The sequence below is a fragment of the Cavia porcellus genome, unplaced genomic scaffold (genome assembly GCF_034190915.1).
Source record: "Cavia porcellus strain 051 isolate PalLab524CR breed Dunkin Hartley unplaced genomic scaffold, mCavPor4.1 scaffold_7, whole genome shotgun sequence".
In the NCBI taxonomy this organism is placed as follows: domain Eukaryota; kingdom Metazoa; phylum Chordata; class Mammalia; order Rodentia; family Caviidae; genus Cavia; species Cavia porcellus.
The window spans coordinates 35,987,228-36,004,405 of NW_026947490.1; the positions used below are offsets into that span (position 1 = coordinate 35,987,228).

At 60.7% G+C, this 17,178-nt stretch overlaps 1 protein-coding gene across 8 annotated transcripts; it reads right to left on the reverse strand.

Moving 5' to 3' along the window:
- Positions 1 to 745: 745 nt before the first annotated feature.
- On the reverse strand, positions 746 to 16,966 carry Ppp1r12c (protein phosphatase 1 regulatory subunit 12C). Of its 8 annotated transcripts, none has more exons than XM_013147752.3 (22): positions 16,564 to 16,965; positions 13,574 to 13,704; positions 13,380 to 13,498; positions 7,917 to 8,076; positions 5,288 to 5,432; positions 5,130 to 5,204; positions 4,361 to 4,434; positions 4,158 to 4,285; positions 3,973 to 4,046; positions 3,620 to 3,778; positions 3,483 to 3,550; positions 2,986 to 3,063; positions 2,757 to 2,847; positions 2,554 to 2,637; positions 2,423 to 2,483; positions 2,213 to 2,298; positions 2,091 to 2,122; positions 1,906 to 2,011; positions 1,714 to 1,818; positions 1,557 to 1,604; positions 1,363 to 1,413; positions 746 to 1,284 (listed from the first exon to the last, which is right to left on the reverse strand). In XM_013147752.3, exons 1-22 carry the CDS (start codon positions 16,876 to 16,878, stop codon positions 1,198 to 1,200), a joined length of 2,277 nt encoding a protein of 758 aa, XP_013003206.1. In that variant the 5' UTR covers positions 16,879 to 16,965; the 3' UTR covers positions 746 to 1,197. The 8 variants fall into 8 exon arrangements, with proteins under 8 accessions (XP_013003206.1, XP_013003207.1, XP_013003205.1 ...); XM_013147753.3 differs by having other exon boundaries at positions 1,557 to 1,607; positions 1,906 to 2,008; positions 2,213 to 2,295; positions 16,564 to 16,964; XM_013147751.3 differs by having other exon boundaries at positions 1,557 to 1,607; positions 2,213 to 2,295; positions 16,564 to 16,964.
- Positions 16,967 to 17,178: the final 212 nt, after the last annotated feature.

Sequence of the window (17,178 nt, forward strand, 5' to 3'; positions counted from 1 at the left end):
CAAAACACTGAGCTAGGTTCCTAACCCTTTTTCAAAATTATTTTGAGCCAGAGCCTCACTAACTTGCCCAGGCTGGCCTCCAACTTTCAGCCCTCCTGCTTCAGCCTCCTGAGTAGTGAAATTTCAGGCATGTGTGCCATCCCTGCCACTGATCTGGTTCACTGCAGTACCCAGCAGGCAGAGGGACCTTTCAGGCAGAACAGGCCCAGGGGTCATGGAAAGGATCCCTGAGCTCCGTTCCAGGCAGCCCTGCTCAGCCCGTCCTGGGGCCTCGGGACTGAGAAGTGAGTGTTGCCACGGCCCCTGGCTTTCCCAGGGAAGCCGAAACTCCCTTACCCCAAGTTTACAGGTCAGTGATTGGTTCAGATTTGTTTCAAAGATGCTGACAAACCCCAGCTCCTGAGAGCTGGACATGGTGGTGCACACCTGTAATCCAGCACTCAGGAGGCTGAGGCAGGATATTCACGAATCTGAAGCCACCCTGGGTTATACACTTAGCTCCAAACCAGCCTGGACTACAGAGCAAGACCCTGTCTGATAAACTTAAGCTCCTCAGTTCCAGGTTCACAGCCCCTGGGTCATCCTTGCCCTCTTTGCCTCTTCCCATCCTGCCACCAGGTCCACCAGGTTCGGCCTTTTCCCACACCACCAGTACACACCAGCCTAGCCTTGATAGGCACCTCTCACACAGGCCAGAATTGGGGGGGCTCTGCCCCTCAGCCCTGGCCAGGGACAGGCCCTTGAGTGGCAACATCACGACTTTTTATTTGTGGTGCCTGTGCTTTGTCTCGAAAATACCTTCTCCCCTTCCCCAACAATATTCAGGGAGGGGGCAGCAAAAAATAGAAGACGTCCCTCCTATTGCACATGGACCCTATATACAGGCCCACCTGGCGAGGCCGGCGGGACTCTTGGCACATTCCTGGACCCTGCTCAGGAGGGGAGGATACTGGGGTGGCATCACATGTGAGGTGGGGACCCTGGGATGGCCCTCTGGTCCTCAGCTACTGGCCCGTTTCCTTCCTGGTCCCTCTCGGCGACGGCCTCCAGCCCAGCCAGTGGTGCTTTCTCCCGGTCAGTCGCTCGTGAGGTCCCAAGCGGAGGTTATGGCTTCTCAGTGGCTTCCCCAGAGTCATCACTCGTGTTCATGTGGGGAAGGGTGCATGTGGCAGAAGCAGCTGTATAGGTACGGGTGAGTCACTTGGACAGCTTGCTGATGACTCGGATCAGCGCTGCGTTCTCGTCCTTGAGCCGCTGGTTGTCTGCTCGGAGGTCAGACAGGGCCTGGAGCACAGGGCAGGGTCAGGAGGGTGGCCATCGACACAGACTCACTCACACCCCACCGAACCCCGGAGCCCCCACCTTGAGCTCCTCCTCCAGCTCAGCAGCCTTGCGCTCCAGGGCCCTGCGCTCCTGGAATGCAGGGAATGAGTTCAGAAGCCCCAAGAGGCTGACAACTCAGGGGGGCCAGTACAGCAGGTCAGTGTGGGCCCTGGGTCCAGACCCCAAGGGGTAAGGCTGGGAACGGTGGCCTCATCCCAGGGGCCCTGACTCACGAATCTCTCCAGCTCCAGGAGGGCTGGTCTCTCAGCAAAGCGTTCCTGCTGCTGGTGAGGACACAGAGAGGCACAGGGATGAGGGGAGCAAGCAGAAGTGTGGAGTGGGGAGATAGACCCCAGAGACAGCCACCACCCCTCACCCCTGGTCCCTCACCTGCGTGGCCCGCTCCAGCTTCACCTTGAGCTGTGCCAGCTGCAGCGTAGTCTCCGTCAGTGCCTCGCGAAGCCGCTCATTCTCCCTGTGCAGCTCTGAGTACAGCTGAAGGCACCAAAGAGGGCAGTGTCAGGCATGGCAGACCCGAGCCTGGAGAGATTGGGCTACCCCCCGGCCAGAGGGGGCCTGCACCTTCCTGAAGCCCCCATCTGGTTCCTCCTGTTGCAGCTCCAGCTCCGAGCCGAGGTCTTGCTGTGAGCGCAGCCTCTGGGCTGCGAGGACACCGTCCACAGGGCTGCTGAGCACAGGGGCAGCTGTGAGGGGTACAGGTCTGTGGGTCCAGCCCCGCCCTTGGGGACCTGCCCTTCACCCCCTACCTGCATTCTGCACTGTGGTCCGCCTCCTCCCCCTGCCAAGGCAGAAGGAAAAGGGGTCTCAGGACCGAGTCCCTCGGCCCCAGGTCTGCCCTTCACCAGCCCACAGCCAGGTCCCTGCTCACCTCCGCAGGCCCCCGCCGCTCCCTGCTAGCCTTGTGGAGCTCCCTGGCAATCTGTGGTCCCTGGCCCTGCCCATCTGGCGCCTCTGCTGGGGATGGGGAGCCATCAGCCCAGGCACCCAGCCAAAGCCCTCTGCAGAGTGGGGTCCCAGGGCCAGTCCCCCAGGACACGGGAAGGCTGCATGCCAGAAGACTTCCCGGAGCAAACCTCACCTCTCTGGGTAGGGTCCTCGGAGTTCTCCACTCCAGGGACTCTGGGCCTCCGGGCAGAGTCCTGCCAGAGAGGAGACAGGGTCAGGACCAAGGCTGTCACCACCCGCAGCCCTTCACCTGCCCCTGCTCACCAGGCCCCGCAGGGACGACTTCTCTGCCTCAACAGACTTTCCTGCCACCTTCTCTGCTTCTTTCAAGTCTGTCAGAGTCACACCCTGCAAGATGGAAGACACGGGCCCACTCAGATTCCAGGCCCAGCCTCCTCCCTGGCCCCAGGGTTCATGCCTGGCTTCCCCACCTGGACTTGGGGTCCCAGCCCCCACCCACCCCACACCTGTGTGGACCTCCGAGACTGGCGCATGAGGCGGGAGCGTGCTTTTCGCTGTGATTCGGACTCCTCGTCCCGCACGGGCATCTGGTAGGACCTAAACCAAGGACCTGGCCTCAGGGAGGGCTCCTGGGTTTGTCCCTGTCCCTGTCCCCGTCCCCTGCAGACGCCTCTCCCTCAGAAGCCCCAGCAAGGTGACATTGGATGGATGGCCCTCCATCCCAGGCCTCCTCACCTCCTCCGGTCGTGCAAGTCCCCTGGGGTTGGGGCGGAGGCTGGGGATACACTTGGCTTCACTGGGGATCCTGGCTCCCTGAGGGGGGAAGGGGTGGTTATCCAAGCAGAGAAGAAGGGGTCTGGCAACCTCAGACTCTTGAATGCATCTGCTCAGGAAATGGGGCCCACACTGGGCACTACAGAGCGGGATCTCCCAGCAGGGAAGACACAAGAGGAAGCCCAGCCCCAACAGGGCGTGCACCACCCCAAAGACTGAGCCCTGGGGAGTAAAGAAGGGGGCAGGACAGGCGAGAGGGTGCACATGCTAGACTCCAGGGCAGGAGCACAAAGCTCCTAACGGGCCCCAGGGAGACCTGAGGGAGTCAGGGAGGGCGGCAATAGGCCAGACCACTGTGGCCTAGGTGCACCGTGGGCTTTTCCTTGATGCAGCAGAGACCGAGGCAGTGTGCTAGGGGAGGCAAACAGGACCCAGACCTGCCACCCACCGGGACTCACAGGGCACAGGTTTCTGGCACTTTCCGGAAGAGAGTAGGGGGAATTCTGGCAAGGCAGGGCTCCCTGGCCTGTGGAGAGAGAAGGTGTGTCTCCCCGAGTTAGGTCAAGCCCTGGCCCTGCCACTGCAGGCCACCCACCTGAGCTGAGGTGCCTTCCAGCCAGGAGGTGGAGGCCGAGCGCTGCAGCCCAGCCCCAGCAGACACCTCAGCCCCCCGCCTCTCTGTAGGCACCAAGGCCCCAGAGCTGCTGGTCTTCTGGAGGCCAAAGCGCTGGGCAGAGGGGGCAGCACTGGGCAGCTGGGGGGACGAAGGTCTCAGTCACTGAGCAGCACCTGGCCCCCCAGGCGCCCACGATGCCACCAGTCCTGGAGAGCCGGGGCTACCAGGAAGACCTCGGGCCAGGTCTCCACAGACCACAAGGGCAGGTGATGGCTTCACACCCTGTGCCCAGTTCGTGCCCAGCTCGGCCTCACCCTTAGGGACAGACTCACCACAGGGCTCTGTGGGCTGGCGAGTGGCAGAGAGGGAATGCCGTTGAGGGCTCTGGGTTCTGCAGGGGCCGGCTCTGCAGGGACAGGGAGGGAAGATACACACGTAGGCAGGAGAGCCACCCGCACTCGCAGACCCAGGGCTGCCTGCCTGCCCCTGCAGACTGCAAGTTGCTGCTGGTCCCTACCGGGATGGCCCTGGTCCCCATCCTCCTCATCTCGGATGGGGGGCGCCCCTGCCCCAGTGGGCCTGCGCTCCTTGGACAGGTCCTGCAAGGAGCCCTTCTCGCGGCTGCTCAGGCGGCACACGGAGCTCCTGTGGAAGCCGGGCGTCAGAGTCTGGGCCAGCACCCACCCTCTTGCCCACCCGCCAGGCTCGGCTCTTTCCTACCGCCTGTGCTTGCTGCCGGGCGGCACCTGGGTCTCTGGACCTCTGCTCTGCGTGGCTTCCTTCTGGTTGCGAAGCTGTGGGGAGGGACAGGGCTGCAGAAGCACCCTCCCCCACCCCCACAGGGTCCCAGGTGCCCTCTAACACAGTGCCCTGTCTGCTTCATGGCCTTCCAGGGACACCCGATGCCTGCCACACCCTGCCACTTGGCCCCAGGATGTGCCCTGCCTCTGCCGTCCTGGGCGCAGACAGGTGGCCCATGGCTGCCAACTCCTCTCAACCTGCCCAGGCGTGGGGCCGGCCCAGAGGACTCATAGTGGTGCACACAGAAACAACACTCACCCTGCCCCCTCCTTAAACTGCTGGGGGACCCCATACAGCCCCTGTCCCAGGTAGAGGGCAGGATGTAGACCCCTGGGCCACTTTGCCAGGCACAGAGATTCTAACCAAGCCTGTACCTACAACCCTGCACTCCGCCCCCAGAATGGGCCTGCCTGGGGGACATCGGCGAGAAAAGCCCAGCCCAAGAACAGGCAGACAGGGCTTAGGGTCCCTATCAGACGGGAAGCGTGGTATACAAAGACACACACACACAGACACAGACACACAGACACACACACACACACACACAGACACACACACACACACACACACACACACACACGTCCTGCCACCTCCACATGCCCAGCAGGCCCCTCCACAGGGCTACACCCCCAGGCATGGCGTCAGGGGACCCAAGTGCCCTCCTCCCTCCCTCCTGGCCAAGACTCACGTCTTCCTGCTTCCGAGCCAGTTCCTCCAACAGGCTCAGCACCTCTTCATCCGCCAGGTCACAGGGACGCTGCCCCTGGGAGAGAAGCAGTGGGTGACACAGCACACAGGTGGGCACTGTGCCATCCTCCCCTGGCCCAGGCTGAGGCCCAGCCTTACCGCGTGGGTCAGTGAGTCCATGCCCCCGCCATGCTCAGCCAGCAGGCGACAGGCATCCTCGACGCCCCAGTGGGCTGCCGCATGCAGGGGTGTCCAACCATCTCCATCCCGGAGCTCAGGGTCGTAGCCGGCCTGCAGCAGCAGCCTGGGGCCAGGGAAGCAGGGTCAGGGCCCAAATCCAGGCCTATCAGTCAAAGCTGGTTCCCGCAACACCAGCTGTTACACAGGCAAACACTACGGGGCCACTGGTAAAGGCCAATGCCAGATTCTCCCCAAGGACACTAAGGCTCTAGCAGCCTCCAACCCCCTATCTCAGGACCAGCAGCTGAGTCAACCTGGGGTCCTCCCACCCATAGGACCTCAAGGCCCCAGGCATGGGCTCTAAAGAGGTTGCCCTGCCAGGCCCTGGGCCTCAGAAGACAACAATAAAATCCAAAGGGAGCAGCTCTCAGGTGTGGCCATCCCTGCCCAGGACACAGTGACATCTCTGGCTGCTCCCACTCAAGGTGGCAGCTGGGGGCATCCAGTGAGTGGAGGCCAGGAACGAGGCTCTCCAGCCTAGGAACGACCTGGCCCTAAATGTCACACATGTGGAGGCTGAGATGCCCTTGCTTGGCCAATGTCCACCACAAAACGGCAACAGGCCACTTGCCAAGGCAGGGTCATAAATCCACGGGACCGCCAGGCATGGTGGCATAGATCTGTAAGCCCACACTCTGAGAGGCAGAGGCAGAAGGATCACAAGTTTGAACCCAGCTGGGTAACTCAGCCAACAGACCCTACCTCAAACAGGAAAAACAGGGCTGGGTTTGGAGCTCAGTGTGAAACGCCTAGACTCCATTCCCAGAGCCAGGAGTAAGGGTTCAGGAACTATCCTGACTCAGCCTGAGCTAGTGCACCTGGTCTTGGGGAGCCAGGGCGAGGCAGAGTGGCTGTGCGTGGGGGCTGGGGGCTTGACCTCACCAGGGCTGCCACCCTGGACCGCTGCCCCTGAGCCCAGCTGCTCTGCTCCAGGCATGTGGGGATTCCGAGCTGCTTGGGGATGCCCTGTCCCCCTCCCTGCTGCCTCCTCCCCGCCCTGACACATCTCTCAAGGTCTCCCTCCTGCTCTGCTCTGAGCCACACCCTCGGAGACTGTTTCCACACCCAAAGCTTCACTGGGTTCTGTGACAGACAGCGAGGTTGCCCTCACACGTCAGCTCCTCCTCCCTGAAACAATGACATGCAGCGTCCAGGTGGACACAGTTGCTCAGCCACCAAGGACGCTCCCAGTACCCTGACAGGCACCGTACGTCCTGTAAAGGCGACCACGTTGGCACTGTTCTCTCTCTGAGGGTCAGACAAGCTGGGTATAATCCTAGCTGCGTGGGAAGCTGAGACAGGAAGAAGGAAAGTTCTAAGCTAGCCTCAGCACCTTAATAAGACCCGTGCGGAGATAAAACATTACAAGGCCTGGGGGTGCGCTCAGCTCCAGAGGGCGTGCTGCACAGGCGCAAGGCCCAGGCTCCACTCCTGGCCTGGCACAGGACAGACACTGGCTCCCAGCTCTTCCCCTCCTCCTGCTGGCTGGGATCAGAAGTGGGAGCAGGAGAAAGTCAGTCCCGAGCCCCTGGAAAAGGGAGCACAGTCTAGCAAACGAAGACTCCAGATGGTGCTGAGGTGATGGGCAAGGACACACCCTGCGTATTCAAAACACCCGGGTCCCAAACAACCAAGACTCTGGGATGTAAAATAAAAAGTACCAGGCGAAATAGGCCGACTACACCACCACAGCCAACACCGAAACGGGTGTCTCCCAGGTCGGACAGGACCAAACGCCTGGGGCAAACGCAACCAGGAGCCACAAGGCCTGGGCTGCATGGATGGCCACTGGATGTGGGAAGGACAGTGGCCTAGACGCTGCCCTTCCCAGCACACACAGGCACACGGGCTTACGGAAAACCTCCGCAGAATGAGGAAGCTAAACCACAGCTAAGCCACAGAATCAGTAATAAAATAACTAGAAAATCCCACATATTTGGAAATCAGGGACACATTTCTGAACAATCCACAGGCTGAAGAAAGATCGTGGAGCTAGGCAGGGAGGTGCACACCTGTTAAACCCAGCACTCTGGGAGGCTGAGGCAGAAGGATGGAAACTCTGAGCCCAGCCTGAGCAACTCAGTGAGAGCCTGTTCGAAATAAAACATAAAAGCCACATGTGGGGGACCATGCCTATAATTCTAGCAAGCAGGAGGCTGAGTCAGGAGGATCACTATAAGCTTGACACCAACTTGGATTATGTAGTGAATTCAATGCCAGTTCAAGCTACATAGTAAAGGTTCTGTCTCAGAAAAGCAAAATAAACAAACAGGCTGGGGATGTAACTCAGGGTGGAGGCCCTGAGTTAAATAAACAAACAGGCTGGGGATGTAACTCAGGGTGGAGGCCCTAGGCTCAAGCCCAGCACTGGAAACAAACGAGAAGGGAAGACCACCAATCAGAGAATGTGTTACACCAAACGGAGAGAGAGACACCACATGGCGAGCCGAGCAGGGATGCCTGGGTGCACTGTGGGAGCTGCAGAGCTCCAGGAGCGGCTGCTAGGGAGGGGGTGCAGCACTGCCCCGCCAAGGGGTATAGCACTCACCTCATCACCTCAATGTAGCCCTTGGCAGCGGCCACGTGCAGTGCAGAGGCCCCGGTGCGGGGGTGCCGGGCCTCAGGCATGGCGCCCCCATTCAGCCAGCAGCGCGTGTCGTGCAGCAGCAGCTCTTCCTCGGCCCGTTTGGCTGCCTCCACATCCACACCTGCAGTGGGACAGCAGGGCAGGCGGCGCTCAGCCCAGATACATGGCCTGGGCTCAGCCCAGCCACGCTCTCTGCAGTCCCAGGCCGCTACTGGGAGCCAGGCAGGCAGCCACCCCAGGTTCTCCCTTTTACTTTTATCGGAAAGCCTCCCATGGACTGGCAGCCTCTTTCCCCGTCACTGCCCACACCATCCGCACCCCAGCACCCTCACGCTTAGCCTTGCCTCCTTGACCCCCATGCCCAGCGGCTGAGCCACCAAAGATGCCCCAGTCCCTGCCGCCTGGCAAAGCCTGCATCCCTGCAGGTGACACCCCGGGTGCCACCTGCAGGAACAAGGAAAGGGACGCAACAGGCCAGTGACTCAACGTGAAGGGAGGACACTGCTCTGGGCCCCAGTGGGCGCCTGGGTGGATGACACCCCATCCCTCTCGGAACCCAACTCTCTGGAACATACTGAACGGAGCCAGAGACAGGCGGCAGGTGCTTCCCAGGAGGGTGGAATCCACCTTCTTCTCAGCTGAGGGTTTCACACGGACTGAAGCAGCATGGGTGCTGAGACACTGAAGTGAGTTGGACCCTCACCAGGAGCCGCATGGTGGCACTCGAAGCTCAGAAGGAGTAAGGCCATGTGTACACAGCTGTGCATGTGTACTTGTGCGGGTATCTGTGCGTGTGTGCAGACCAAACCCAGGCTTGTGCATACCAGGCCAGCTACATACCCAGTCTACACAAACAGGCCATTTCATTAATCACACGCTGGTGATATTCTGGGTTCAATCCGCAGTACCAAAAAAATAAAATAAAATAAATTTCACTGGTTGGCTTTTATTTTTTTCAATCTATCAACTCGGAGGGAAAAGTCTATTTTTATCTTTTTTTGTTTTTTGGGGCTTTGAGATAGGACCTCGCTATGCAGTCCAGGCTGGACTCTTGGGGATGGTTCTGCCTCAGTCTACCATGGGCTGGGATGACAGCTGTACACCTATGGCTCCAACTGGGCTCCTGCCAGCAGCACTGGCACAGAACTCTCATGTCCTCCACCAGCTTAAAAGCCAAGGCGGGCAGGACCACTGGGAGCCCGTCCTCTGCCTCCCCCATCACTTTCCCTCCTCCTGCCCAAAGGCAGCCACCACCTCTGGGCTGCATCCCCACTGGCTTGTTCTGTTACAACCTGTAAATGTCATCCAGAAGACCATAATCATAACCCAAGAAACCACAGGCAGCCCCCACTCGGGGCAGCCCAGGCCTCCCAATGCAGTTGCGGCTTGGCACCCCCTGGTGGCACACAGCACTCAGGCCTCAGTGGGGTGAAAGGTGGGACCCAGCCTAGACCAAGCCTGGACCCGGCCTGTCCTCACGCTCACCCGCAGTCCCAGCTGCACAGCTCTCCCCAAGTGCAGCCTCAAGATCACTTACACACCAGGGCCCTCACTCTCAGCGGTAACGCCAGTAAATCCAACGTGCTGCAAATATGCCCGCACCGCTATTCTAAAGTACCTGACTTGGCTGCAACCATCGCTACCACCGCGTTCCTGGGCATTTCTGTCACCCATAAAACCCTATGGCCCTGAGCATGGCTGTCCACATCAGTTCCCCAGGTGGCGCACCACCCACCTCCTGTCCCCAGGGATCTCCCCGTCCCTGTGCTGTCCCTGGCTCTTTTCCTCCTCCCTAGATAAAAGGCCTGCAGCCGTGGTGATGGCTCCACGCTGCACCCTGTCCTGCTCTGCCCTCCCCAGAAGTTCATGGCCTCCTCTGCCAACTCCTCAGACGTCGGCATCCTGTGGTTCTTCAGGGTGCAGGCTCTGGCCTCCTGGCCAGCCAACAGCTTGGGGACGGTCACCGGAATCTGCACCAGGACACCCAGGAGTGGAGAACTTGGGCCTTCAGCCAACTCTGCCACCACCACCAGCCAGGGTCTCCCCTCAGGCTGTGAAGGACTTTCCCACCGGCCAGAAACGAGTGTTCCCACAGCTCCCCTGGCTAGCACAGGGACAATGGGGCCAATGACACTGCTGAGCCTGCAGGCCTGAGGCACCCCCACCCATGCTCCAGGAATGGGGATTCCTGGTGAGATGGCCCCAAACTTCGGGGGAAAGCAAATCTCTTCCCACCCAGTTCTGAGCCTACAGAGCAGCCGGGGCCCTGCCGCCAGGACTGGAGCAGGTGCTCCCACCATGGCGGGGCAGCATCCTCACTCCCCAGTGACCACATCCTAGCTCTCGCCCACTGTTTCCAAAGTGACCCAGCCTGTGGCCTGGTTCCAGGGATGGGCACATCTCCAGGCCTGGCCACCCTCTGCCACTGTGTTGGGGTGCAGAGGCCACCCCGGGACCACAGTGGCCAAGGACCACGAGACAGCACTGCGGCTCACTCCTGGATTAGGGCATTCTAGATCTGCTAGAATGTGGCCAGCACTGCTGGGGAGCCTGCCTGAGACAAGGTGTGCAGAGCGATGCTGAAGAGAGCTCCGGCTCGCCTGCACCCCTGGACTGAACTGCACCTCAAATCCACACTGCAAATGGGCTTCCCTGTGTGAGTGTGCACATCGCCGCAGGGAGAGCCTGTGGCCGGGCCCTGTGAGACAGCAACGGGAGGAGCACAAGCTCAGGCCCCACCAGGCAACTCAGCATCTCTGCAGGACCCGTTCCAAACTAAAATAATGCAGTGAACAAGGGCCAGGGAGGCCACGATGCCGAGGAACAGAAAAACAGTAAACACACAGATAAGAGAATCATGGTAAAATGAACACAGCCCTTACTGCTTTCAACAGCAAGCAGTGCAGCCTGGTGGGATCAAGCACAGTCACGCTGTGACCACCACCACTGCCCACTCTCAGAACATTGCCCGGCCAGCGCCCAAACTCCACACCCTCTAGACTGCAATGCCCCCTCTTCTCAGCCCAGTCAATCACCATCGGACTGGCTCTGATCCTTCTGTGTCTGCAGGTGGTTGCACAGCCCAAGCGCCTGCATCATGGGTTGACTGCGCTGGCTCCCACCCCCGAGGCTCTTCCAAGGCCAGTGTGGTCTCCTCTTCCCAAGGCTGACTATGCACACTGTGCTTGGTCTGCCCATGTGGCAAAGGCCATCCGGGCTCTGTCTACCTCCCTCCTGGAGCACAAGGTGCAGATAGAACCCACTGTGTCCCCAGAAAGAGCCACCTGGACTGCACCCTGTCCCACACAGCAGGCCCAGGAAACAGCTCAGGTGCCCAGCACCCCACAGCACTGGCCACCTCCTGGGTACAGTGTCCTGAGAGGCCTTGGTCGTGGCTTCTATGTAGCCAGGTCCGGCCCTCTGATCCCAATGCTGACCCTGGTGAGGGCAGGTGTGCTGGTGACAGACCTGCCAGGCCTGGTAACCTCCTCAGCAGCACCTCCCCACCAGCTGGAGTCCTCCTGGGGTACCAGGCTAGGCTCACAGCCAGCATCGCCTACCACACACCACTCCACAGCCTCTCTGGCCACACAGGAGCGGGAGCTCGGCCCCTCGGAGGAGCAGCTGCAGCTGCAGACCACTTCCGCCACTTCCATAGAGCGGAAAGCCAGAGTCCACAGAGGCCTGAAGGCTGCTCTAGGTACCCCAGTGAGACCAGTGAGCCTACCACAGAGGATAACCCACAGACAAGTGCCCCTCGAAGGCAGGACACCGCCTCACAGGAGAGCCGCCTCACAGGACAGCCACCCACAGCACCTTGGAGCTGAGCCCACAGCCGACCTTGACAGTCCCAGGCCGCATGCAACGGGGCCGAGTTCCAGCCTGGGGAAGCCAGGCTGGAGCTGGGGCGGGGCTCAGCAGGGAAGCTTGCCCTAAACTCCAGCCTAGGCCGCACTGACCTTCACCAAAGTGCAGCGGAGCTGGGTCTCACTGCAGACGACGGGTCCACACAGCATGTCCTAACAGTACAGGCTGGCCTTGCGGGGCGAGGGCTGAGTCAGGCAAGGGAGGGGAAGATGCCCAGAGCTCGAGGGACACCCAGGACCCCACTACACTTCGTCCTTCCATGGGCATGCATGCAGCAGCAGGGCCCACTGTGGGAACACGTGCTATACAGGGAGAAAGAGTTACAACATCTACCACCGTCCAGAGGGGTCAGAATGGGCACGACCGAGGTATAGGGTGGGGGTTAACTCCCCTACGCTGTGCATACTTGGGGGAAGCAAGGAGGACAGGTGAGGCTGGGTGTAAGAGGATGCACGAAGTCACAGACTGCGTGATAGTGACAGTCTCCACAAGACACCCAGAGGACTGGAGAACAGTGGTTTACAGTCGATGCAGTGTTGACTGCGCCCTGTAACGGCCCTAGGAACCACTGACCGACGGGCATGGAGGCGCATACCTGTTACCAACTTGGGAAGCTGAGGTAGAAGGGTCGCTGTGAGTTCAAGGCCAGCCTGGACTCCACAGTGACCGCCTATCTCAAAAAACCAAAAAAATAAGCAAAACAAAACAAAAGAACCCCCTGCTGTGTGCACTTTAACCAGGTGAAGTGCAGACCCCAAGAGTAGCACCCTGAAGAGCTGTCTGAGTGGGCAGGAGGAGAAAGAGCAGTCAGAGAATTAAGGTGCAGCATGGACGTGGGCCATGCCCTCCACGAAGACCATCGTTACATGCTGCACACACGGACTAATGAAACCCTCTTGAGCCAGATGCTGGCAGTCAGCAGAGCCTGGTGGGCACTCATCAGCGCTGACCTCCTCTGTAAGGGTCCCGCGGTGCCAGTGCTGCCCCATGCCTTTCCATGTCAGGCGACAATGATGACACACAAAAACAGGGCAAGAAATCGAACAGAGCCTGAGATCTGCACTTCGTCTCCCTCCCCTGCTGGGCAGAGAACAGCACTGGGCACTGCCTGCCCCAGCACAAGGCACCATCACCCTGAGCCGAACCACAGAGACAGTTCTGGGGCATGGCTGGGCTATCACCTGCAGTCCTGAAGGCTGGCCTTAGCATACCCCCTAGTACCCCAAGGCTCGTGGGGGGCTCAGCCAACTCACTCCTAGGCCTGGTCAGCAGAGCTGAGAGCCCCAGAGAATCTGTTTTATCTACAACCTGCCCACCTAGAAAAGACACCATGGCCACACCACTTTGGGGGCTCTGGGGTCCCCCGAAGGACCTCAGAGCTCAGGGGCACAGTCTCCAAACCCTGTGTCTCTGTTCCCCTCAGTGAGCGCCTTCTGAGGTTCCACCGCACTCCTAGTCCAGCTAATGCCTATTGGCTGCTTCCCTGAGTGGTCCTGCAGCAGGCAGGGAACCTAGGTGGGGCACCTACAAGCTCCCGCCGCACACCCACAAGCCCACCTCGCCGGGCAATCTCCGCCTTCAGCAGCCCCTCCACAGCATCTGACTCGGCCAGGTCCAGGGGCAGGTCCCCATCACTATTGACTGCTGCGATGTTGGCTCCATGGCTCAGGAGGTACCTAGGAATGGAGAGGTCAGGGCTGCTGCCCACGAAAGGTGCCTGCTCCAGGTCCACCCTGTGTACCCCACCTCACCTGGTGATGTCCAGGTAGCCGCAGGAGGCGGCCACGTGCAGGGGCGTCCAGCCCTCGTTGTCCGCTTGGTTCACAGTGGCGCCCTGCTCCACCAGGAAGCGTACTACCTCCAGGTTCTCATCGATGCAGGCCTGGGGGTGGAGACAGGTCGTGAGCTCTCAGGGCTCTGCCCGGCTCCACAAGGCCCAGTGCGAAGAAGGCGGCCAAGGCTGGGGGAGACACCACTGCCACTCCATGGCAGGGAGGAGCAGGGCTTCTCCTCAGGAATGGGCGCCTAAGGGACTGACGCCTGTCACTACCTGCGGGACACGTGCCCAGGCCTGACCCTGTGCCCTCACAGCCAGCAGTGCTGGCGAGGGGCAGGCTGCACCAGGCTGTGACAGACTGCAGACTTGCTCTGGGAGGTGACCCTGAGGCCCAGACCCTACTTGAAGTCGCCCACCAGGCCTCAAACAGAAGAGGGTCCAGAGCAGGACTGCCCAAGGCACGGGAGGCTGCAATTCTGTGCCCAGGACAAGGCCAGGGGCCTGCTCTGCACAGGGCACAGCTGGAGGGACTCACATGTACCGGGCCCTTAGGAGCAGACCCTGGGAAGACCTAGCCCTCACCCATCGGCAGAGCACACAGCAGTCAAGGGCCAAGAGCATGAAGTCATGGAAACTCAGGCTGCAAGAGGGGGGCCGCACGTGCCCTGGGAACGGGATGAACTCTGGGCTCCGTTTATTTCTACTCAGTTGCCATGGTGATGGGGGGGGCCGAGGAAGGCACTGGGTCTTTCCCTTTCAAGGACCTACCCAGCACAGGCATCCATGCAAAAGATGCCTGAGGCCTGGGCACCAGCGACACAGGAGCCCAGGCCAGGCCCTACCTGCTCCCTCAGACCCAGGGGTCCAGAGCTCCAGTTTCTCTCCGTTCAGAGCTAAGAATGCAAGCTCCCAACCTGGGCTCAGAGGCACCCCTGTGACCTTGGCATTTGGAGGCTGCAGCAGGACAACTAAAAGTTTTAGATTTAACTGCATAATTTAACAAGACCTTACTTCAAAATGGAACAGGCTGGGGAGGGAGCTTAGGGCAAAGGCTCTGGGTTCAATCCCCAGTAACACATGCACGCATATGCACGCACACACATGCACTTGCACATGCAGACTCTGGGTCCCAGTTCCTCTTATCCACTCTTGACCCAACACCAGCTGTACACAGGATGGTGGATGTATGGGGGTGTTGACACACCAGCCTAGCCAGGACTACGAGCCCCTCAGGTAGAGGCTGTAGCAGGGGACCCAGGGACCATACCACAGCAGGGGGCTGATGCTGGGGACCACCCCTGCAAGAGAAACCAGCCTAAAGTCTGGACTCCCTCAGACCAACTTTCCCTGTTTTCTGGGAACAACGGTTTGCCTGGGTCCCAAGAGTTTCAGTGCTGAAACCAGGCCAGGCCTGGACATACAGCATAAGCCAGTTACCCCACTCCCAGACCACATCCAAACCCCAAACTCAGGTGCAGGACAGCTGCTGGTCATGTGAGCTGAGGTAAGAGTCTCACTCTGTGAACCTTGATGGCCAGGTGCCCCAAAGGCTCTGGAGTGAAGCTGCCAACGGCCGCCATGGTGGGAAGAAGTCCTGCCTGACAGACAAGACCAAAGACAGACCCTGAGGAACAGGCTGAATGAAGAGCAGGGCCAGAAGTCTCATGGGAGAAGGTGAAGAGGACCAGGCAGGGGGGGGGGGGGCTGCACAGAGGGCTAAGCAGAGCTCTCTTGGGCTGATGGAGGTCGGTGCAGGGCCTCAGTCCCTCCAGGTAGAGGGTAAGAGCTATTCCTCATGGCAGGAAACTGCAAACGCCTACAAGGCTCCAGGCCTCATTTCCCACATGTGGCCTCTTTCCCCAGAGCCCTGCTGGATGAACACCCAAGAGGCAGACATCAGAGTTTGGGACAGGTCTGTGCTGTCTCCTTTCTTCCCAAGAATCTGAAAACGGCCCAGTCCAGAGCATCCTCCCCCTCCACCCCAGCCAAGCTCCCCTTTCCAGGGTTCCTTCTCCTCTCGACAGAAGCCAAACGACAGGTGTTTTAGCAAGAGGAAGGGCAGGAGATCTCTGAAGGCTGCAATCTGAGTGTCATGGAGAGCACACAGAGTGTCCATCGGGGCCCTGGGGGAGATGGCCTGAGCCAGCACTAGGAGAACCCGCAAAGTAGATAAGAGAGAAGCTGCCCACACTGAAAGTTGTGGCTCAGGTCCACAGAAGGTGAGGTGTCTGGGTGAGAGACCTGAGAAGGCTGAGGAAAGGCAGGGAAAGGGATGCCCTGAGGGTGCCCAGAAACACAGCGATGATGCGCACCTAGCCCGGGGAAGGGAGAGTGGAGAGCAGAAATATCCCCAGGAAGGCTCATAGTGGGAGATAAGATGCAGCACCAGTCCCCAAAGGAGGGTGAGGAGAAGCAGCTGAGTTAAGAGGACACAGGGTCAGGGTGAGGAAGAGCGCTAACGGAGGTGACCCAAAGTGGGAAGCATCTGCCTCGGGGACTGAGGTGCTACAGAGCCTACGAGGAAGAGGCTCCAGGCTCGGGAAAGGTCACCCTTGGGCAGCGACAGGCAGCACAGGACCGGGAAGAGGGTGGCCAAAGGTGACAGAGGCACCGAGGCGGGATCTGGGCCTAACCATAGCGGACGGTGGCCAGAGATGGCGGGAGGAAGGAAGCTCCGGCAAGGGGCGGAGAGGGACGCGGGCTCTGTAAGGAAAGGGCCAGCGGCCGCGCAAGTATGGGGTGCGCAGATCTTCAGGGGAACCCGACAGAGGCCCGGAAAAGGAATGACAACACCGGACGGCAGCAGGGGCAGCAGGACAGCCGCGCAAAGGGCGCTCAGGGTCGAGAAGTGGGCAGCATGGAGAGGCAGGGCCGGGAAGGGGAAGAGCTCCAGGTGGGACGGCAAAGGGGTCGCACGCAGGCGGGTCGGCCAGGGAAGGCGGCCGCGGACCACGGGGCGCTGACCTGGTGCAAGGCGCTGATGCCGTCGGCGTTGGTGGAGTCGAGCACGGCGCGGGCGGGCGGCGGAGCGGCGGGGTCGGTCTGGGCGTCGGGGCCGGGGTCGGCCGCGCGCAGCATCAGCAGCGCCTCGTCCAGGTCTCCGCCCGCGCAGGCCGCCAGGAACTCGGCAGCGCGCTCGAAGCGGACGGTGCGGGCGCGCCGCTCCCCGGGGCCCGGCTCCGAGCCCGCCCGCGCCCCCCACTGCCGCAGTTGCTCCTGCCGCCGCTCGCGGGCCGCCGCCGCCCCCGGACCTCCCGCCAGGCCATCCTCCCCCGACATCGCGCCGCCCGCTCGCCCAGAGAGCGAGCGAGCGAGCGAGCCGAACAGCTGCCACCCGCCCGCCCCGCGGGCCGCCGGGAACCGCCGTTTGCCCCGCCCGGCTCAGGGAGCTCCTGGTCTCCGTCCGTGCGTGACGTCACGGCGCTCCTCCAGGGGAACGCTGGGAAATAGAGTCCTCAGCGCAGAGAAACGAATGGCCGACAGGATAGGGACGGGGCAGGAGGCCGACAGCGGGGAGTGCTGGGAAATGGAGTCTCTCAGCGGAACTTATTAGATTCGCTGTCCACTAAGGCACACTGG